This window comes from Psittacula echo (genome assembly GCF_963264785.1).
Source record: "Psittacula echo genome assembly, chromosome: 6".
NCBI lineage: Eukaryota > Metazoa > Chordata > Aves > Psittaciformes > Psittacidae > Psittacula > Psittacula echo.
Window position 1 is genome coordinate 65263089 of NC_137743.1, and position 23774 is coordinate 65286862.

General features: G+C 41.1%; 1 protein-coding gene across 1 annotated transcript in view; it reads left to right on the plus strand.

Annotated features, from left to right (window-relative positions):
• The window catches only part of CERS6 (ceramide synthase 6), a gene marked incomplete at both ends in the record, with an annotated part of 122040 nt that overhangs the window by 93348 nt on the left and 4918 nt on the right, over positions 1-23774 (plus strand). Inside the window, 2 exons of the mRNA XM_080621875.1 lie at positions 4866-4994; positions 8001-8107. Coding sequence (XP_080478001.1) covers positions 4866-4994; positions 8001-8107 — 236 coding nt within the window. The remainder of the gene's footprint in view (positions 1-4865; positions 4995-8000; positions 8108-23774) is intronic.

The following is a 23774-nucleotide window of genomic DNA, read 5'->3' on the forward strand; positions in this document are numbered from 1 at the left end:
GGGGAAGTGGATCACGAGCAGCTAAGTAACACCCCTGCTGCAGATTTGCAGTGCTTGAACCCAAGGCACCAGGTGAAAGAGTGACAAATGGGACAAACACCATGACACCCATGCATCTGCTGTGTCTGAGAACATCCAACTCCAGCAGAGAGCAGGAGCACAATATCTGCAGTGCAATGACAGCAAGTCAAGAGCCTTTCATTATAAGTACCCTGCAGGAGACAGTGAAGATGCCATATTTATAAATAACCTATTAGATCACTGACCGATTTGAACTGTGAAGGCAGTTCTTTTTATAGTGTAAGCAAAATAGCTAACTAGGATGATCAGACTCAAGAAATGCAGCCATGTGCTGGTGTCACATAGTAAAACTGCTCTGTGGCCAGGGGCAAGTGCAAGCTGTCAAGGAAACCCACGAGTTGAAAAATGTTATCACTGGGAGCTTACAGTAGTGGATAAAAAGTAGTACAAGCTTGACAGACACCAGCTTTTGCAGCGCCCTAAGTTCTCTTTTAAAGAACAGGTTTTCTTTTAAAAAATGTGGAAACCTCTTAGTGTGCCCAATGTGCAATGTGTGAAACAGCGCCCCTGTCAAATAAGGCCGTGTTTAACTAAAGAAGCAGGAAATTTGCCAGCTAATATCAGGTGCTATTGTAATACTTCATGACAGCTTATACAAAGCAGATTAACAGTTCTCAGCCTGAGAAACCTGTTGATGTTTTCACGTTACAGCTAGAAGAATACTTTTATGTAAATCTTGATTATCATTTTAGATACTTTAAATTCAGCAGTAGCTGTGTTGTAGTCTTAGATGATCGAAAGTGCCCTGGCAGCCTCATGCACTGCAGGAATTCAGCCAGCCACTTTTATGTAGCCAGGTTTCTCTCAGGGTGGGGTGCTGTAGGTCCTCTCTGAAAGCACCAGCATTCAGCACTGGTCTTTTACTCACTGTAGCTCAAAAGAAATGTACTTGCTGTTTTCCATCTTTTATTCCTCTCTAATAGCAAATTCATGACTTTAAAATTACTTCCAATTGTTTTGCTGACTTTCAAATACCTGTTTATCTTTATTTAGGTATTATAAATTCTACCAGATTATCTCTGCTTGGCTGAAGAGGTGTGAGCAAGCAGTTTAAGCTGTTGCACATACCTACTATTGGCATTAAGGCAGTGAATTGAGTAGATTAACGTTTATGGTTTATAATGGCATGTTGTTTGCTTCATAAATACTATGTTGTTGTAGTGGTGCTCTACGCATAAGGGTTTTCATTTTCAAAGACTGCAACCTAATAAGATTCGGGTTTTTTATCATCTCTCTCCAGCTTCCCATACTCCTGTAAAATACAGAATAAAAACTTAAATAAGGGAATTTTGTTACTCGCACAAGACCCTGATGAGTTTTAAAAGCTGTGGGGCTTATTTACATGCTTTCTGGATACTTGAAGTATTGTTTGATAAAAAAGTATTTGATGGGTATATTTATGGGTATATATAAAATTTCTATACAGTGTTTTAACAGGTTCATGGAAGATCTAGGAGACCTTTCTGTCAATTCACACCTTTTAGTTCCAAGCATTTGGCAATTCCTATAGCTTCTGTGTTTTACCTTTTTTTTTTTTAATGACAGTTCATTCATTTCTAAAATGAAATAATCTGTAGCTGCTAATTTTCTTGAATATTCCATGTTGATTCTAGAAAATGTATGCTATATTCCACTGAATTTGGATCCTAGATCTCTTTCTTCAAACTTGGTAAAAAAAATGAGTTTCATAGAGCTGATTTCTTTTGTTTCAAAGGAAAGGAATTTAGATTGTGTACATTTTGCAGACCTTCACTAGAATTGTAATGGTTGAAACCTTTAGCTGGTAATATTCCCTTCATTTGCTGATCTCTTAACATAGCCCATTTCCAGGAGCTGGGGTGACTAATGAAGATGTTTTGCTCTTCAGTGGCACTAATGCTCCATTGCCACTTGGCAGCTGGTCAGTGAATGTGACATGTTAAACAAACGTGGGCAGCATAAGCCTTGATCCCAGGAGGTTTGTCTACATGTTGAGACCCACGGAGTTGCTCTGTTGTCTGATCTGTGTTCTTCCCACTGATGGTGTCAGGAGTAGGTTCTTTCTCCTATTTTTAGCCATGTATTTTCATGACATAGGCACATGACATCCTTCATCAGTTACAACTGGAGGCTATAAATCTGCTTTAAATAAATGTAACTTGCGCAAACACACAGTTTGAAATAAACTTTAAAAAAGAAAAAGCCCATTCCTGTACAGCTGCTCTTCTGCCATGTATGGGTGAAAGTGCTTGAATAATCTGGGAACACAAGTACCTCTTGACATTATGGGGACTTGTACCATTAGTTTCCATGTATTTGTTACCCTTACATATAATTAAAATCTAACAGGTCACACCTTCAAAGCGTAGTATTAGCTACTGATTTAAAGAGTAAACAGAAAATAAAGGACCAGAATTACAAAAGTAGTCTTATTTATATCACTGCTACTTTTATCTAGCAGTTTTCAGTAGGTCATTGCAGCATCTCTCTTTCAGAGCTGGCAGAGTCAGAACTGTGTCTTTCAAGAAACATTATTAGAGAAGGAGTTCCCTGGGCAGCATTTCTGTAAGTAGACTTCATGCAGAAGTGCGGAAGACTGCTGCCCAAGAGCATTAGGGCTGCTTAGGAATAATCCATATTGTCAAAGTGCCTTGAAGAATTCCCAAGAGGGACTAGAAATCTCATATTTGTAGAACACGAATGTGTCAGCTATAAAAACAGAGGAGATTTTCTACTTGACTTCTTCCCCTGTTTGGACTGCCTATGTGCTAATATAATTAGAAGGAAAATGAAGAACAGTGCCATAGCACTGGCAGCTGAAGCAGGTAAAGAGCTAGGCTGCAGTATTGCCGCATGGCAATGCTAGCAGCTTATTTATGATCCCAAGGATTAAGGTAGGTGCTTTGCTGTTTTGATTTATGGTATAGTGAAATGGTCCCCATGTGTGGGTTTGTAGTTACTGAAATGACTAAGATGCCACATCCCTGCCTTCCCTTAAGACTCTTAGAAGGGTAAGCAGCCTTTAATTCTGTTTTTGTTCAGTGTGCTTTAAGAAAATGGATTTAAAGCAATGGCTTGATATGACTGATGAATGTATTTGATTGTGCTCCACACTGCTGGGGATTAAATAACCTGGCTGAGAAATGTTGAGCATGTACCAAAATAGGATATGGTTCACTGCTTTTAGTCTTTTTTTGTTTTTTTATTCCACTTTCCTTTTTCCTCCCCCTCAGCTTTGTGTTATAGCACCTGATAGCATTAAACGTAAAGTGAAAGGCTGAAAGCAGGTCCTGTCCCTATTCGTTTTGTGAGACTGCTCAAGATGCAGGTTTTTCCACAGACTCCAGGTGTACATTGCAGTGAAGTCAAGTGCTGGTACTGAGAGGCAATGGCACTGCACATCACTGAAAATAGTGGTGCCTGCTATATGCCTGCTACATTCCCAGAAAAAGGTATGATGACACTGGGCAGTTACTCCTCCCAATATTGGAGAAACCGAGCAGGCAGCAACTGCAGCTGCTGCTTTTCTGGAGCTGATTCTGTGTTAGTGGAAGCTCATCAGCACTTTCCGTAAGGCCCTTCTGTCTGACACATGTACCTTCAGTCCCTCTGTAAACCAGGTGCTGCCCTTCTAAAGACTGCAGGGTCCCAGTTTTGGTTTCTCTGCTGAGGGCCACTTAGCTCAACAAAACTGGCCCACGAAAGCTACCAAGAAGCCAAATTCCACTTTCCAGAATGCTTGCCGAGCAGGCTGCCTGGACCTCTCTTCTTTCAGACAGCTGTACGTAAAAGCTACTAGTTCTGCTGAGAGCTGTGGTAGTGACTTTGCACCCAGTGTATGGAAAAACTCCCCAGTCAAATGATGACTGTGATCTTATCTTCAGAGTTTTGATAGCACTTCCTCAAAGCTGTGCAGGTAATTCAGCAAACTCCAGCAAGACTTCTTTTTGACTGAGTTAATGCCTTGCAAGGAAGAGTCTCATCTCTGTGGATTGTGTTCTCTCAGAAACCGGTCTGGGAATCTAGGCCAGGGAGGCATTCTGTTCCTTCTGTTTTGCCTGCCCCTTGGTATGTACCTGGGAATGTGATGTTACAAGAGCATTGTTGCTCCCTATATTTTTCAATAGGCCAAATAGCTCAGAGTTACTGATCTAGAGACCAGCTAACTTGCAGCATTTAGGAGGCAGCAGCAGGTTAGATCTGAGTAGGAGGAAGTAAACCAGCTCATTTGAAGACTTTTGTGACCCTGTTACAGTGTGAAAACAAAGCAGCTTCATTAAAAACAAACAAAAAACTGGTACTGGGATTTTTGGCTCTGTGAAAGCTCTCAGTTGTGCTTGGCAGGTGACTGCTGATAACTCCTAGTTATGTGGAAATGTGTTTCCCATTTCTTTACTGCTATTTGAACTCTTGTGAATGCCACATTATTTTGCATATTTTATGTTGCTTGGTGCATAAAAAATATGGTGTAATTTGAGCTGTATGTATACTTGCATTTGCAAAGTAATTTCAGCCACAAATGTTTACTTCATTAGGTTAAATTACTCTGAACTGAGAAGTGTAAATATTGCCTAAGTTTCGGTAATATTTTTTCATTTTATTAACATACAATGATTATTTTATTCACTGTGAATGAAATGTATACCTGGGTATTTAATGCACTTATGTAACAAGATCTTTATGTAATACAACCATAATGCTGGGTTTAAAAAGCATTCATGCATTTTTCTGTAAGAGTACTGAATCTCACTGTTTGCTTCATTGGTTGTTTTCCTCCCTCCCCCCCGCCTCCCCCACTGCTCTAGGATTTTGGCATCATGTTTACCCATCACATTGTAACAGTCACCCTGATAACCTTCTCATACGTGACCAATTTGACACGAGTGGGAACTTTGACCTTATGTCTCCACGATGCAGCTGATGTTGTCCTAGAGGTGAGAAAATTATCAGCGTCTATACATGGCATTCACTATTCAGAGAGCTAGCGTGTTGTTAGGTAGAATCTATTTGTAATGCAGAATGAATATTTCCTAAGAAGAGTTCAGATCAACATGGTAATGGTGATTTATATAGTGTATTTCCTTGCTAAAACATATTACAGTTGTAGCTGTGCATATTTATGACTTCAGGCTGGTTTGTCCTTTGATAAGTTGCTTGTAAGAGCAGAGACTGGTAATGCATTGCGTGCCAGGGAGAGTTACACAGATGTGAAATATAACATGATAAAGTCAGAAGTTGCAAAATCTGGAAGGTGGTGACTGTGGGATGGAAGCTTTTGGTTCTTGACCCTTGTGACATGGTGTCTGGGGCGATAACACTGTCTCCAAGAGAATCAGGGTGTTACAGTTTGTTCCTGCTGTGCTTTGCTAGGCAGAGAGTGCTGAACAATTTGATGGCTGTTTGTGTATGGGCAGTGAGCTGACCTCTGGTCCCCAGGATTTTCCAGGTTCCCATGCCTCTGCATCCAGATAGCAGTATTAAGCAACTGGCTTTGGAGAAGAAGGGATGATTGGAATTATTTCAAGTTAAGGTGGTCTGCAATTTCCATAGCATCGATTTAGATGTGGTATCATCCTGTACCTGCATCAGTTTTCAGACAGCTCTGGGTGATGATGAGATTGGGCTGTCTGTAATCAAACCAAAGCTAATAACTTTGTCTAAAATGATTTTTTATTAAAGTAGTTGCAAAAATCCTGTTATGCAAGAATATAGCCTCAGTGTGTGTGTGTCACCTATTGCAGAATCAAAATCCTGACATTCTGATTTGATAGTGCTGTAAATCTGGTTTTGTTTTTTAATCTTTTTTTAATCTAGAAGGCACATGACAGCCTCAGAAAGCAACAGAGAATCTGGATTTCTCCTGTAGGAAATAATTACATCTTTACAGGTTTATTTTTCTGTTTTAGCAATGTGTGTAGATCCATTGTGCTAGCTGTGGGTTTACCGAAACTTTCTTAATTCTTTTCTTACCAGCAGAATGACATACTCAAAAGAGTTCATTCCAGATCAGAGCAGTATTTGTGGAACTATAAAACCACTGGAGAGCAGCTGTAATAGGCTAGCTAAAACCTGACCTTGAACACAGCGAGATACATATTTTTGCTGAATTCCTCTTTTCAGTCACTGGCTAAGACAAGGAGAAATTGCTAGTATTCTCACGTGATTTACAAAAATTCAGCAAATACACTTCTCCATGAGGCACATACTTCAGTGGTCCTTATTTGTTAGTCTGTTCTGACTGGAAATACTAATGCTCAATACTAATACTAAAGTGTAAAATAGAGAATCACAAGCCCTGACGAACATTTACTAGGAGGGCTGTTGTGACTCAATGGGCTTTCTTCTGCTAGGGCAGTGAGTCGTAGTCCTGGTGCCATATGGGGGAAGATGTACTCCTATACACTGCTGACATTACTGTGACTGCTGCCAGGGAAATACATCCAGAATTCATATGTGAACTTTCAGTCACATGAAAGTCAAAGTGTTAGTGACTCTTCTGCTTTGCATGTTGGCACCAAAGTGTTATTTTTCCCTTAAACTCATTTGTGTCCACAGGAATATAGGGCGGATTTGGAAGGGTTATGTTTTCTTTGCACTAGTGGTGGCTTTCCTCATGTTTTGTGAGCTTCCCACTTCCTACCCTGTTTTCTGCTAGTGAGGAATATCCTTTATATTCAGGTTTTCAGTGGAAATATTGCATAAATTAGGTAACATCCAGCAATGCAGGCTGGTTTTGTCATCCAGGTTGGCTAACATGAGCACTGAGCCCTTTCAGATTCAGTGTGTTCATACCAAAAAAAAAGTCAGACAGAGTGCAATAGTGCCTGTCACCATTTTAGGAAATCTTCTGGTTTGAATTCTGCATTCAGAATAGTGTTCTGTCTGCATAGCTGGGTAATTTTTCTCCCTCCTAGCCCTCTGGAAATTCTGCAGGAGTAAGCATCTTCTCAGTATGGATACAGGTCCCCTAGGAGGGGAGCTTTGAAAGAGTTCCCAATTACTTAAGTGGACACTAAATCGAGTTCTTCATGTACTTCCTGTACTTCATATGCAGTGATTCTATAGATACATCTGACAAAAAGCAGAAAGACTGTCCCCGCCTGGAAGCAGATGTTTTAAAATAAGTAACTGCTTATGTACATGAATGCTGTGGAAGCAGCATAGATGTCTTACAACAAATTCGCTTGTACATACTGTTTTCTTCAGGGAGAAGAGAGCAAAGAAACTTCATGGAAGACTGGGTTTTAATGAGCAGTTTGAGTGAAGAGTAATTAGTGACTCCTTTGCTGAGGAGGAGTCAGAAGACTGCATGAAGGCAAATGAGAGAGGCATGTAAAAATAGGCATAGAGAACAAGTTGGAAAGCAAAAGTTGGAAAGACAGGGGAAGAGAGACTTGGAAAAATATTTGAAGGGGAGGGGTATAATCTTTGAGGTGGACTCTGTTCTGGGTAGGCCGGAAAGGAAGAAGAGATGCTGTAGGAGAACATAGGAGATTTGAGACAAAGTTTATATATGGCAAAGACAAGAATGACAGAGAGCATAGAGCAGGTGGAAGATGAATGAATGCTGAAAATGCAAGTGGAGCATACTGGAAAGGTGAGACACAGGTAGGTAAAGAGGTTGGCATAAGCACAGTGGGGTTTAAGAAAAGGTTTAGAAAAATTTTGTGAATCTGAACTTGTAGGATTTCAAAAAGGAAATTAAAGGGGAAGGAAGAAATGAGAGATGTATTCTGGTTTTATGCAGCCTGGGGTTTTTTTCCAAGAAGACATTTTCCAGCAGCTTGGTGGAGAAGAGTTACAAGGTCACCTGTGAGGTGGCTCAATGAAAATGTTAGTGATTTCATAAAAAAACTATGTCTTTTTCTTACAGCTTACGCACAATACGGGAGAACACGGTTGTCCTAACAGAAGTAAACAGACGTTTCTTTCTTTTGCAGGCTGCCAAAATGGCAAACTATTGCAAGTGTCAAAAACTGAGTGACCTTCTGTTCCTTATATTTGCCATTGTCTTCATCGTCAGTAGGCTTGGTATATATCCCTTATGGTGAGTAAGCGTATAGTTTTCCTTAAACGCTAAGCATCAAACAAGCTTGGAGATAACTATGTTGTAATTGAACATGATTCATGGAAATTGCTCTGTGTCTCAAAGCACTAAGGAGAGTTTCAGACGTAACCAGGTGCTGAAATAGCCTATTTGCTATAGTGCCGTTGTGTTTACTGTGTGCTAGGCAAGAAACATATGGGGTTTCTGCTGCTTTTAAAGTAGAAGTGGGTTGGAGATCACATAGCTTCAGGTTAGCAGTTGGTCGCCTGTGTTGGCAAGAAGTTAGAAGAGAAATAAAGTATTAGTCACTGACAACACTGATCAGAGGCTAAGCTTGAAGGTAGGATCTTCTCATTAGCTTTCAGCACATACTTTGTAAACGTGTTCAGCTTAAAGAAAAACATACTGAGATAAAAAGAGTCTGGCCCACTGAAATTGGTATAAGGATGTTACTGCCATGCAGATTGTATTGCTGCAAGCTACTCCTTTTCAATGCTCCCTTTAAATTAGGGGCCCTGGAGAAGCTCTGTAATACATCTATAAGATAGTTAGGTGTTGCTGTCTTCTCATCTCTTACCAGACAAAGGCAGCTGCTTGCCATGTGCACATACTCTCTCTTCTAGATACACACACGTCCATGCACACAAACAGGACATAGATGTTTGATTGTTTAGCTAGGCTCTTCAACATCCAGAAGGCAGTTGGTGAGTTAGGAAATACACTGGTGTACTTCACTGTAGAAACCCATTCAAGTTTCTCTGTAACCCGTGCCCTGTATATGAGGAAGGCTGGGAAAAGGCATTGGCCTCGCTCTTTTGTGTTCTGGATGCATCCTTTGTTTCATATGATCAGAACCAACCCAAATATCTGTATCCCTCTGAGAGCATCAGAAGGCAGTGACAGTTCTGGTTTAGGGATGCTCCAAGAATGCCAGTGCTACCCTTTGCAGAGTTTTATTTAGAGGGATTACCACCAAGCTTCTTATTTAAGCACGCAGAGGATTTACAGATGCCAATATCAACCTCTCTGCCACAGTTTCCTTTCAAATCCTCTATAGTGATATCTCTGGGGTTTTGTTAATGCAAACAGGATGAGACCAAGGTGCCCTTATGGAGCTGTGTCATCAGCTCTGCTTAACAATACAATGTAGAGTCATCTAGCATTTAATGACTCCAAAGATAACGTGGAAACGCCTGGTCCCTTCTGCACTGTGAGTTGGTGAAGGACCTTGACAAAAGGACAAAATGGATAGACAAACAAACTGCATGTTTAAAAAGGCTTGTTATTTTCTCCTGTGAGCCATTATTTAGTTTTTAAACATCTTTGCATCCCTTTCCTCAGTCTTTCCTTAAAATTAACTTCACCATTCACTGAATTTTTGTAAAGGAAGTAAGGTATTTTTCTACTTACATCATCTCAGATAGGAAAAATGGTGGCACTCCTGCTCATAGGATTTCATCTGTCTGTTGCATTCTGTTTTATATTGAGAAATGGAGGGACAACCCAATTCTACCAGCACAGTTCTGCCACTGGAGCCTGCAATACATGACTCTGCTTCAGGGAAGGGCAGTCAGATGATGACTGGATGGTTTCACAAAGGGATAGGCAAAGGGAAAGTCATACTTGACCAACCTTCTATGATGAAACTACTGGCTTGGTGAATGAGGAGAGAGCAGTGGATACAATCTACATTGACTTCAGTAACGCTTTTGACGCTGCCTCACAGAGAATCCTGAGAGAGAAACTGGTAACATATGGGCTAGATGAGCAACAGTGAGGTGGATTGAAAATTAGCAGAGCAGCCAGACCCAGAGGGTGGTGATCAGTGTATGAAGTCTAGGTGTACTCCAGGGGTCAATACTGGGTCCAGTCAGATTCAACATCTTCATTAATGAAGTAGATGATGTAGCAGAGTGCACCCTCATCAAGTTTGCTCATGTTACAGGCTGTGAGGGGCAGCTGATACACCAGAAGGTTGTGCTGTCATCCAGAGGAGGAACCTCAACAGACTGGAGAAATGGGCTGACAGGAACTTTATGGAGTTCAGTAAAGGGAAATGTAAAGTCCTGCACCAGTATATGCTGGGGTCTGACCAGCTGGAAAGCAGCTTTGCACAGAAGGAACTGGGGATACCAGTGGACACCAGCTTGAACATGAGCAACCGGTGTGTCCTTGTGGCAAAGCTAATGGTATCCTGAGCTGCAATAGGAGAGATGTTGCCAGCTGGCTAAGGAAGGTGACCGTTCCCCTCTACTCAGCCCTGGTGAGGCCACAACTGGAGTATTATGTCCAGTTCTGGGCTCTGCAGAACCAGAGGGGTACAAAGCTACTGTAGGGAGTCCAGCAAAGGGGTCATAAGATTGATTAAGGGACTGGAGCACCTCTCACTTGAGGAAAGACTGAGACAGGTAGGACTGTTCAGTGAGAGAAGAGAAAGCTTAGGATAGATATTATCTGTGTATATAACAGATATACGAAGGGAGAGTGTAAAGAAGGCTGAGACAGGCTCTTTTCAGTGGTGCTCAGGGCCGGGATCAGAGGCAGTGAGCATGAACTGAAACACAGGAGGTTCTGTGTGAATATCGGGAAACATTTTTTCACTGTGTGGGTGACTGAGCGTGGGCACAGGCTGCCCAGAAAGGTTGTTGAGTCTCCATCCTTGGATACTCAAAAGCCTTAGACATGGTCCTGGGCAGCCTATTACAGATGACCCAGGTTGAGCAGGGGGAGTGGACAGGATGACATCCAAAGGTCCTTTCCAACCTCAGCCATTCTGTGATTCTGTGAGTTGCCTTATGTGTTTAGCTGTGACTCCAGCATTTAAACTTCACTCTGTATTATTTCAAATAGCAAAAGAGGAACTGCTGACTTGAAATTTTTGTTTTCAAACACAAAATTGACCAGATCACTGCTATGTGCTTGCTTTACTGAATGGTCAACAAAGAGCAGATTAATCGTGCTCAGAATGCACGATTTTGAAGATCATTAGTCTTCACACATTTAACTAGAAGCAGCTGCCCAGTGTGCTTTTTCTCTTTAGACACCCGAAAATCAGCAAGGTCCAGATATTCTCATCCTTTATATCTTTACTATGGTATTCAAGTTTTGGAAAGTCCACGCTTTCCACCTGAAGTGTTTAAAATAACACTGTGTTTATAAATGGAACTGAAACTCAGAAATTTGAGGTTCATGCTGTCTCGAGTTGTTTCTGTGAAGTGTTGCAGCCAAGTGTGACACTGTGCAGGAAGTCCTTGCCTAGGACTAGGCAATTTATGAATTAAAGACTGACATGGCTAGTGGCAATCAGACATCATGGAGCTGTGCAAGTGTCCCTAATACACATCTCATGCCATCCGACTGGCAAAGTCCAAGAAGTGATTACCGTCGTAGTGATAAGTTACCTAGCAAATGCCAAATCGTGAGCCCTGCTTTACAGCTGTGGCTTTGTGCTGGTGTTCTGGATGTGCCCACCTGTACCTGTATACATTAGGTGACAGCAGCACTTCCATGTCACTTTAGATTGAGTCATGTCTGAATCCTGCTCTACAGAGTAACACTGGCCCAGAGTACTGAAAGCAAGATAAAAATCCAAGCAAGTAGATCTGGGGAAAAGAGAAAGGAAAGAGTGCTGCACAGTATCTTCTGTATTGATGTTGGCTTCCTTGGTACTGAATATTGGGTTAGTGAGGGCAGCAGGCTACAGCCATGGGTGAGGTTTACTGCTGGGATGGAAAAGATCATTCGAAGGTAGTGAAGGCAGAGGGATTGTGTATTACAGTAATGCAGCAGCTGACTGTGTGCTCCTGTGTCACAGATGGAGTGGTTACACTGGCAATCCCTCTGCCTCTCCTCTCCCTTAATCAACAAAAGGACACATTTATTTATTTGAATATGTAAATGGTTCTGCATTGTGTATGTGATCTTTGATTTTTAAGACTTACTTCCAGACCAAAACCTTGATGTATGTACTTCTAATTGTTACCTCTACATACACCTATAAACACAGATAGTCCAGAGGCAGTTTCATAGTTCTCAGTACTGTGTGCATTGCCTCTGGGAGTCAGGGTTAGCAGGGATGAAGTATGGGATGTATAAGCTTGTCTCTCCAATTCCTTTTTCTCTATGAAACAGCAATTCTAAATCTTCACCCCATTAGCTTGCATGTCAGCAAAGATGAGTCATTGGAGTGGCAGCAGGCCAGAAAGCATAGTTTTGCTCTCCTTCGCTGAATAGTCAAAATAGGAAAATTTGGTGCCTGATTAATATTACATAAAAATGCAAATTTTTCTAGCATAAAAACTGAGAGATATAAAATTGGTGTGCATGTAATGTAAAAGGAAGACTGTAATTTATAAGAAAACTTCCCACACATAGGAAGATGAATACCCAAGACAGGCTTCCAGAGACATTGCTTATAAGCACTGGCATGCTATTGTGCTCTGGCTTTGCACAAGTGCCATTTAATTTTCCATGAAGGTGCTAATAAAGAATTCAGAATGTATCAAAGGCTGTTGTTTGAAGGCTGTTTAGCAGTGTGGCTAAGACAAAAGAAACTGGCAATTAAGTACGTATTTAGCAGTCTTTCTGCAGGCATCTGGAGTTCATTTCAACAATAATTCAAAAACCCCAGGATACTTTCTGCCTCCTGCTGCTAAGTGAATGTAGGAGTAAAGCTGCTATTTTCACTGACAAGACATTTTGCTTGTGAAATTCTCCCACTTGCACATAATCGCTGTTCTAGCAAATTACAACATAAAACACAACTCTCCATGAGTCAGGGGGAACATGATGCCTTCTCAGGTGATACAGGGTTGTAGGGAGAATAAAAGCAATCTCAAACCAAAGAATTGATGTAAATTACATGAGACCTTGTCTAGTCTAACTAATCTGGGCAAAGTAGTTACTACAGGCCTTTATTTCAATAACCCTTGCAATTCCTCTTCCACAGGCCTCAAATGCTTGTTTTTGCCATAGTTACATGGTCATACTCTTCTATCTGGTCATAAAGGAATGGTTTGGGTTTTTCTGTTGTTTTGTTTTTCTTTCACTATCCAGGAAGGGAAATTCCATCAGGGTGTAATATTTCTTAATCATTTTTTGAGCTCTGCAGAGGACAAATAGGCATCTTCCATTCCAGGAGATGTGAGTTAAGAGGTGATGTGCTGCATTTTCTGGTCTTTCTTTGATCATTGCTAACTACAGAGTTCATGTTGTGAGAACCATGAAACTTCTCAAGTCTGGGCTGTATAACAGATCCAAAACTACTCACTCAGTTTGCATGTTCTTCTGGACTAGATGCTTTTTTTGATAGGGCAGTTTGAATAAATCTCCTAATGCTGTGAAGGTAGAACACAGTGTTCCTGACAAAGTACTGCTGTCAAAAGATGAGGAAGCTAGGAATCGGTGTTTGCATTCATATGACCTGTGAAATCTCAGCATGCAGATATCACATATATGCACTGAAAAATGGAAGATAGTGGCTTACTTGTACAAATGTAGATGAAAGCTTGATTTAAGCTGATTATAAATAACACAGGTTATGTTCTGTATGTGCTTTTGCCCAGATTCTCATGTAGGCAATTTTGGTACAGTCCAGGTAGTCTATATGCCTTCCTGTCTTTGATCCCTTCAGATATTATCAATGCCCAGACTACTGTTCCACAATAGAAAGTATGCGAACAGACACTTTGATTAGTTGGTATGGCCTAGTTTAATGTTGGTAGATATGTCTTAACTGGATCTTCTCTTTGCGAGGCTGTTTGGAAAAGTTCTGTCTAAAAAAAAGACAGCAAAAATAATTCTCACCTTTGGAACTCAAAGATGTTTCAGTTGCATGTCTTCTCATCAAATGCTAAATGGGATTTTTATGCTAACAAGTCCTATATAAGCATGGGTCTGCCAGTCCTAAGAATAACAACATTGTTCCTTCTTATTTTTTCATTTGTAAAGCTCACGAGAGTACACGCAGTCTGGCTCATGGCTGATTTCTAATTGCCTTTTCATGGCCGTGAGTATCTGCGTGAACCAGGCGAGCATGGCATGATCCTCACTGAGTTAAAATTAACTTCTGTTCACCATGGTGTGCCGTAATGAACCCTAGTTACTTATTACCAGTCTTTCTCTTATCTCTACATGACTGGCTCAATAGCTCTTCCCAAGTTTCATCACTGGTTGAGCAGTAGTGTGGAGTATAGCCATGCTGTTAATGTGCACACTGGGTCTCCAAATAGTGATTTAGTGTTGCCAGTTTACAGTGTTCTCTCTCCCTTCTGGAATCAGCTTCTCTCTGAGCGAAATTGCAGCTTGAGTTACAAATAGGGTAGCTCAGAGCCCCCATGAGCAGCAGCTACTGCAGAGATTTGCTGAACCTCTCTTTTTCCTAGCTTTGTTCTTTTTCTAGCTGATACCAACTGATTTTGCACAGCTCTTAACATGCAAGGAAGTTGAGTCATCATCTTTCATACTGGTTTTCTGTCCTGGCACATTTCCTCCTGTTTGGCCCCTAGAGCGTGTGAATTGTGAAAAGCAGCATGTGGACCGTGGCCGAATCACTCTGTTTCATTCATCTGGACAAATTGGTAAAACAGAAAGCTCAAACCTACCCTTAAAAAGCATCCTGTGATTTTGAAGCAATATGTAGGCACTAGTTAAAGCAAGAATCCTGGTCAGTTACTTAGTATGTCAAGAATGTAGGTAGCCAGATAAATCCCAACTGCCCAGAACTTGTCTGGACTCTGAATGAACACAATGTTTTATGATGTTTTAATTACTGTCACTGGATTGTGAAGTCAGCAAAAACTTTTCTAGCCTTACTCATTTTATGAATAGAGCTGGACAAACGTCTCTGATTTTTCCACAGAAAAATAACTTTTTTATTACGAAAATAAATCTCTTCCGATATGGTCTCAAGCTCATTTTGCTTAGAATATGACCTAAACCAGAGCACAGTCTAAGTTGTTTGTGTGTAGCAGATACTGAAGGAATAAATTATGATTTTGATACTTTATTCATGATGTTATTCATGCTGTCACTGAATGAATACTGTAAAGCTAACAAAAATTATCTAATGTGCTTGTATTTCAGGGGTCAATTTATAACCCAACAGTTTATCAAGAGCATTTAATAAAAAGTTTTTGGCAAGCTAAGTACAATATATTTGAAGAACTCATAGACTTCAATTTATAGATTAAGAAGAAGGTTTTATTAACTAATTCTCCATAAATTTATCCACAACTCTTGTCTTAGCTCTTGAGCAGAGCATATACAATATTGTCATCCCATCTGCTTTTGTCAAAACGTTATCTGATGTTCTTCTTTCTAATGCCTGGTTATTTTATTTCCTCAAATTGTTTACAGTGCTTGTGAACTCAGGCTTCTGAGTGCCATATGAAGCAAAGCTGAAGTCTTTGGAGTGCCAGGTTAATACTGATCCAGCTATTTACAAGGAAGCTGTAAGAAATGCAAAGGTTACAGGTGTTATTCACCACTGTGGGTTTGCAGTGTAAATAACAAAATGTGGCATTTGCTCAGTGTTCCCTTTTTTAAGAATTTTTTGTGATCACAACAAGAAAAAAAATACATGAGAAAGGATTTCATGAGGCTTCCAAAGCTGATTCTTATCCTCATTTTCTACAGACTGTACCCTGTGGCTGTAATAATGCTTGCTGTTGTCAGGGATAGGCTGTTCAGCCAGTGTTCTCACTTTCCTCCTTTTATTATGAAATATGTCCTTACTAAAACCTGTGATCTGATTGAAAACAGAACAGGAACCTGTGCTGCGGTAGTTCTTTTGCTCAGAATTATTCTGGTGACTGTAAATGTCTCAGGAGAAGGGAAGCAGCATTGGTGTTTTTCTTGTGGCCAGACATGTTATCTACTTTTAAATCAGCTCAGCAAGGCATGGTGACTGCAGAGTATGGATGACCCAAGGAGGCTGAACTGAGAGTTGCTTCCATCATGGTAATCAGCTTCCCATATAAGCTGCCTTGTAGTCAGCTGAAGTTCTCCAAGTCTCTGCTGAAGTTGCATAATTTGCAGGAAGGAGGAGAAAAAAAAAAAAAAAAAGAGGCAGACCATAGGAATTTGCATTTTGACTGTTGGTTTGGGGGGAGATTGTTATTTTTTCTAAAAGAGAGGAATGTGAGGAAAGTTTGCCCCAAAGTACATCTTTAAGTGTTGCTCACTCTGTAGAGGGAAGAGTTGTGCTGGTAATATATTAACACAGACAAACTATATAAATGCTGACAGTCTATGTGGCTGGAGGTAGTTCGAGCAAACGCAAACGTTCTGCCTCTTCTCAACCCCTTTTCTCTTAGAGGCTGTATCTGTAGCACCAGGGTTTGCTGCTAGTGGAGCATACTCTCTGGTGCTACAGAGCTGGTACAAAAGAGGAACTGGTTCCCTGCAAGCTGCTGATGTATGTGGGACGTAAAAATTATAGCTATACAAAAGCACGTGAGTATGATAGGTAACTTACCAGCTTGAAATAGTAAATGGCTTTTGAACACCACGATCAACAACTGTGATGCAGCTAGGGTCTCATTAGTGCTCAGCTAGGAGGAGGTCATTGTACTATGGAAGAAACCCAGCAACCATGTAAGCAAGCACATTCCGTTGGTTTCATCGTGTTGTACGATGGCAGAGTTTGATCCATAATAGCTACGAAAATAGAGATCATTATGATAGCTATGAAAATGAAGATCATTACTAAGCACACTGGATTACACTGAAAACTGTTTAAGGCTGATTTCCCAGACTTTGGTGAGAAGGAAATTTTTATGATGCTTGTGGAGGCAAAGGTTTTTGGTGGTGGGTTTTTTCCCTCCCCATCCACATCTTTTGGCATTTCTTCTACAACTGGACCATAATACTTAAGTCATTTGTTTGAAAGGTGAGTCCTTGACAGACACTATTCCACAACATTTCCTTAAGCAGTGTGATTCTTATGGGTTTTAAACTTATTCCATTACTGTGGCGAGGGGCAGTTCTCAGGACTAGACCAATGAATCTGAAGTGTGATACCCCTGCTATTTATGGGATGTAAGCCACCTGAAAGACATTGGATACCTGGCAGAGAACTGGCTGCAGCTGTTGTGTGATGTTTTGTGGGCTTTTGAACTAGTGCTGTTTAGTTCCTGCATTTACAGAAAGTCCGAGTAATCTTTTTTCTCTTGAAATGTTTGCCATGGCATATAACTAAACAAAAGGCAGTGTGTTAGTGTGTGCTCCAACAGCAAAGGGAAGAAATACTCCTTGAACAGAGGTACTGCACTTATTTTTAGTCAATAGAAAGAGGCAGGAGGATTTTTTTGTTCTCTGATACCCTGTTTTGCAAAGGTTGGAAACTGGCCTCCTGTAGTTTTACAACAAATGCCTTTCCTATTTGGAACATGAACTCTAGGCAAATGGGTCTTTATATTCTCTGTTGCTCATATTAAAGTTTTATGTGTGCCTGGAGATTTTCAGATTTGGAGGTGTCATTCTTAGCATAACATAGTATCTCTGTGCCTGTGTGTTATGATTGCAGGCCTTTACACAAGCATTTTGCCAGAACACATTACTGGTACAACATTTTGCTGAGTATAATTACATTCTGCTAGGAAATTAGAATTCTATTTACATCCTAATGTCTATTGAAAGGCTGTCTTGAGATTTGAGCTTAGATTGTGAAGGTGTCTCTGACCTTGTATTCTTGTTTTTTCCTATGCACAAGAGTGGAAATACTATTATTCATACCAGTGGCTGCAAAATCAGTTAATGGGCAGTAGCTGTTGATGAGAACGAATTGAGTGAAAAGCACAGCTGAACCCAAGACAGTGACAGCTTGATCAGAATGGTTTCTTTTACAGTACATCAAACATGAATAATTTCCTGCCTGTTCCATCATTTTAGTCAAGTAATTGGAAAGCCTATTGATCTACACAGGACTTAAAATAGCACAGTCTCAGTGGCAGGGCTGTGATTTCAGAATCAGAATCAGAATTACCAGGTTGGAAGGGACCTTCAAGATCATCGAGTCCAACCTCTGTAAAGAGGTATTGTTCCTGATTAGTATTAGGACAGGAGCCACCCATCTTTACAGCAGCTGAGCTTGTGTTAGCATCATGTCAGGAAATCCTCTGATGTGGGGCTGGTATGAGTAAGAACTCCACATGATGGCTGAGCTCACTGACAAAATTGAAGTGCATAGGTTTAATGTTGTTCTTAATGCTGACGTGAGAGTTTATCTTTTCCGTTGCTGTATTTTGTGTCAGTCGTTCCTCAACTGTCTAAAAGAAGAGGGTAATGAGCACCACCAACCAAAAAATTAGAGGAATCAGTCTGAGGTGCTTTAAAAGTACATCTCTCTCGCCTCCCTATCCTTCTTTCCCTTTTCTTTGATGCAATTCATCTGACTCTTCTCAGTTCACAGTGAGTCTCTGCTGCTGCCCTTGTATTTGCCATGCACTGATTAGTAGCAAGAATCTTGCTCTGGGATACTGAAAACCTAAGAGACAGCAGGATCTGAAAAGGGTAACCAGCTTGTTCTTCCACTCAGCAAGAACCAAGAAGCATTTGTTCAGAGCAGAACAGTGATATAGACACAGCAGCTGGCTGGGCTGGAACTCAGAAGAGGAACAAAGTTGGCAGTACAGCCCTTTATGGATTTGCTATAATTAAATATTTAGCTGTGCTGCAGCTTGAGGGCTCCAGGACATGCAAGTGATGTAAACCAAGGTTTCATTGATTTAATGACTCTTTTGGGTATCATCTCATACCCTTCTCAGGTAAAAATTTGGGTAACTCATCTGAAGTCTTTTATGCAGAAACATCTGTGCATCAGGTCACCTGTTGTGTAAAGTTAGCATTGTCACTGTAAGTAACTAGGACAGCCTGGGATATGAAGTCTTCTTAGATCCCAGCATAGTCTAAATCCCAGGGATAAATCTTGACTAGTGATGAAATGTAGCTGATTTATCATCCTATGGCCGATCAACATGTGCACATATGTGTGCTTTCACACTTCACTGCCTCTTCATTTATCTGTGAATCTCAGTGGTATTTTTTTTCTACCTGTCAGTTTTATGGCATCTTTTAAGCAAGTAGTTCAAGGTGTTTTATAAACAAGGTAATGAACTAATTCTCCCAGCATCTTTATGTGGCAGACGAGATATACCAATACCTTATTCCCATCTTTAACAAAAACTGAACTATGGACAGAAATTTGAATTTTTTTTTTGGATCACATAGTAAGTTAATAAAACAGCTAAATCCAGAATTTAGGACTCCTAACTATTTGTTCTCTGGTCTCTGGTCTTGGTCACTTTCTACTACCACATATGATGAAGAACAAGCTACTATGTTTTGGGGCTGAAGGAAGTGCAATTGTTTATTTTTTAAAGGAAAGTTTCAAAGAAGCAGAAACTTTAAAGCACTGCTGACAGTAGTATTGTCAGATTACTTGCACTAAATAGGATCTGAATTTTATTAACTCACACCTAGAAGTAATTATCTATTTGCAGTATTGAAGGATGTCCCAGTGCAGCTGGTTATGGTGTAATTGTCCTGGGTTCAGCAGTAGCAGTCAGTTTTTCTCCTTCTTAGTAGCTGTTGCAGCACTGTGTTTTTGACTTTTGGCCTAGGAACAGAGCTGATAACAGCGATGTTTAGACTGACCAAGGACTTTGTGAGTCTCATGCTCTGCCAGGGAGGAGGAGGGGCCAGGAGGGAGCGGGGACAGGACACCTGACCCAAACTAGCCAAAGAGGTATTCCATACCACAGCACGTCATGCCGGGGGATGTAACTGGAAGCTACCCGGAAGGGCACGTCCTCTTTCTGTTGGGCTCTCTTTTCCGGCGGGCGGTATCGTATTCTCTTCCCTTGTTATTTATTTTATCATTATTATTATTGGTGGCAGCAGTAGTGATTTGTGTTATACGTTAGTTATTAAACTGTTCTTATCTCAACCTGTGGGAGTTGCATTCTTTTGATTCTCCTCCCCGTCCCTCCAGGAGCGGACGGAAGAAAGGTCGGGGGGGAAGTGGACTTCGTGGCTCTGATTTACGGCCTGGGCTTAAACCACGACAGTTCTTTTAAGGAACCCGCGTCTCTCTGTGTTGCCCAGGCTACGCTGCAGTGGCTATTCACAGGCGCGATCCCGCTACTGACCGGCACAGGAGCTTTGACCTGCTCTGTCTCCGACCTGGGCCGGTTCACCCCTCCTTAGTCAACCTGATGTGCCCCAGCTCCCCGGGGCTCACCATATTGATGCCAGCCTTAGCGCGGACGCCCGCTCGGCATAGCGCACTGCAGCCCAGAACTCCTGGGCTCAAGCGATCCGGCGGGCTCAGCCTCCCGAGTAGCTGGGACTACAGGCACACGCCACCACGCCCGGCATCAATATGGTGAGCCCCGGGGAGCTGGCTTAAACCACGACAGTAATTTAGAATATTGTTGTCTAATATACACTTGGTAAAAGAGATAAAGACATTTATTCTGAATTAGTTAGGCATTCTAGTATCATGTTTTGCTGTCCTTGGTTATACTTTGAGACTTCTGGCTATCGCACTGTGGTAACAACATGCCTTTCATTCAGCATGTTGCATGCATAGTATATTGGTCACTGCACAGTGCTGCAGAAATTAAGGCAACTTGGAGTAGCTCATTTCAGCTGCGCAGTTTCTGCTCTCATTGGATGTGATAGTAGTGCCATCACCCTGCTATGCTTCATTCTGCAGAGTTTATAATGAATTTCCTGCCTGTCTAGAAGATTGCCTACTCTTTCCACATGGCCTTCTTTCTCACCTCCTTTCACTCTTCTCAGGGTCCTTTCAGAAGCAAACACAGCACATTTTTGGCAATGCTTAGACAAATGTAAATAAGCATCTTATTCTTCCACCATCCCTCTCTCTTCATCTCTCTTCCTTCATCTCTCTTTTCTCCCTCCATCCCTGGTTGAAGACAAGTGGTCAACTTGCCAAGAATTAGTAACTGTTATCCAAGAGCCTGGAGTTGTGCCTGCTAAGTTGAGGGAAAGGAGTGTAATCTTACCTGAGTCCGTGTATGGGCCTGTTGCTGATAGCCTTCCAAATACTGCTTTTCTCGCTAGATATTTAGACAGTAGAGAAAAAAAAAAAACTCTTTATTGTTGGTATGATGCAGCTGATTGTCTAATAGTTGTTGAAAATGTGTTAATTTTATTCTGAGTGTTCAATTACAGCTGCAGTAAAGTAAGTACAGAATTACCTCTCCCAGTGGCTCAGACATTGTGGCAGCATTCCTGAAAGTCTACCCCACAGTTCTCTAAGAAGAAGAGAGTTCCAGTCCTGCCCTTAGTTTGCCGGGCATGAGCAGCTTAGAAAAAGATCTGCTTTTTCATTGAAGGCTTATTTCCCGTATCTAATATATAGATGACTTACTTGCACGATGAAACTGCTTTTGGAACCAGAAGCACTGGTTTTGGCCTTGCTGTCTTCCTGATATTTTGGACTTCTGCAGGAACAGACCATCTGCATCTCTAAGGCTGCTGTTTTAACTTGACTGCTATGGAAGTTCCCAGAGGTCATTTTGGTTCAGTGAATGAAAATATAAATAGAAACCTATGAAAACTGCATTTACAATTCTGAAGCATATAAAATTTTACACGTAAAAAAAAGACAGGTTTTGGATATAAACAATGGTAGCTTTACACTCAGGAGTTGTTGATTTCAAGTTTGAATTTGTTATAATGGTTAGAACTGAAATAGGAACTGGTGAAGTAAAACAGTTCTGATGATAGCTGTGTTTTGATATGCATGAGAGCATCTCCTTGAATTATAAACTGGGATATTGCTGTGCCATGTAGAGCTACCATGGGCAGAACAAATTACACAAAGCTGAGACTGAAGAGTTATAGCTGTGATGGAGTTTTTGCAAACTGGAAAACAGTTTGTTTTTCTGATGTTTACTCCATTAAGCAGAAGACAGTGTAAAAACACTGCTATATAGTAAGGTTATAAAACATCTACTTTGCAATAAATTATGGAGTAAACATGCAGTTTAGTGTAAGAAGGCAAAAATAAAAATGTAGAAAATTTATTATGAAATGTCCTACAAGTATTAAGGCCGGTGCATTAGCAATCACTGATTGATTTTTTTTTTACCAATGCTGTTCATACACGTAAATCATTACCACTAAATGTTGTGTTCTGGGTTTGCTGTCTGCAAATACTTCTGTTTAATACTACTTGAGCTGAGTTTTATGTTCTTGGAAAGGATTGTGGGAAATGTGTTTGCTCATTAAGAAGCTGAGCCAAATATCTCTAACTTTTCAAATGAGAGCTGTGCTATTCTGAAGCCCTTGAAGGACCTCAGTTGCATCTCCTGCCTTCAGACAAAGCTGGTGCAGCCCAAGAGCTGTACAGTCGTTTGCTTGATTAAATGTGCCATCTAGTGGCTAGCGATTGATAGTTAATTTAAAAAAGAAAACATAAAGCCAATGGTCTTTACACCACATATTTACACCAGCAGGGAAAATGGTTGGAGGTTGATAAATCCTTATGTTGCCTTCTTTTTCTCTCCCCAAATAATAGGCACTCATAGATCATTATTTGTTTCCAAAAATAACATTGTTTCAACTGTTGTCCACTCTCTGTTCTCAGGCTGTTTGCTGAGGTCCAGATTGAAATCATCTGCTATGGCAAAGTCTTTGAGCTAATTATAATTGGAATAGTTAATGTTGTATTCACAAGCTTTGGAAGTCATATTGCAACATTGCTGTTACTGCCTGCATCTGAAATGTTGTTTCTCAAAAACTTGGTTCAAATGTCTAGAACTGCCAGAATTTCATAGAATCACAGAATGGTTTGGGTCAGAAAGGACCTCTAAAGATCATCCACTTCCCCCCCCTTCACCACAGGTGGAGACACCTTCCACCAGATCAGGTTCCTCAGAGTTCTGTCCAACCTGGCCTTGAACGTTTCCACGGATGAGGCATCTACCACCTCTCTGGGCAGCCTGTTCCACTGTTTCACCACTAGATCCTTCCTCTTATTTTAAAACTATTACCCCTTGTCCTGTTGCAACAGGCCCTATTAAGAAGTTTTTTCTCACCTTTCTTATAAACCTTGCTCTTGCTTGTACCTAAGTGGTGTGAAATTGGATTTAGTGCAAAAAATGGTGTCATGGTTTAAGCCCAGCCGGCAACCCAGAATCACGCAGACGCGCACTCACTCCCCCCCTTCCTCCCCCCTGCTCCCGAAGGGATGGGGAGGAAGTTACATTCAAAAGAATGTAACTCCTACGGGTTGAGATAAAACAGTCCAGTAACTAAGGTATAACACAAATCACTACTGCTACCACCAATAATAATAATGATAAGGGAAATAACAAGGGAAGAGAATACAACCCCTCACCACTCGCCGACCGATACCCAGCCCGACCCAAGGAGTGATCTAACCCTTCTGGGTAACTGCCCCCAGTTTATATACTGGGCATGACGTGCTGTGGTATGGAATACCTGTTTGGCTAGTTTGGGTCAGGTGTCCTGTCCCTGCTTCCTCCTGGCTTCCGCTCCTCCCTGGCAGAGCATGAGACTCAGAAAGTCCTTGGTCAGAGTAAACATTACTGAGCAGCAACTAAAAACATCGGTGCTATCAGTGCTGTTCCCAGGCTGAAAGTCAAAACCACAGCACTGCACCAGCTACTAA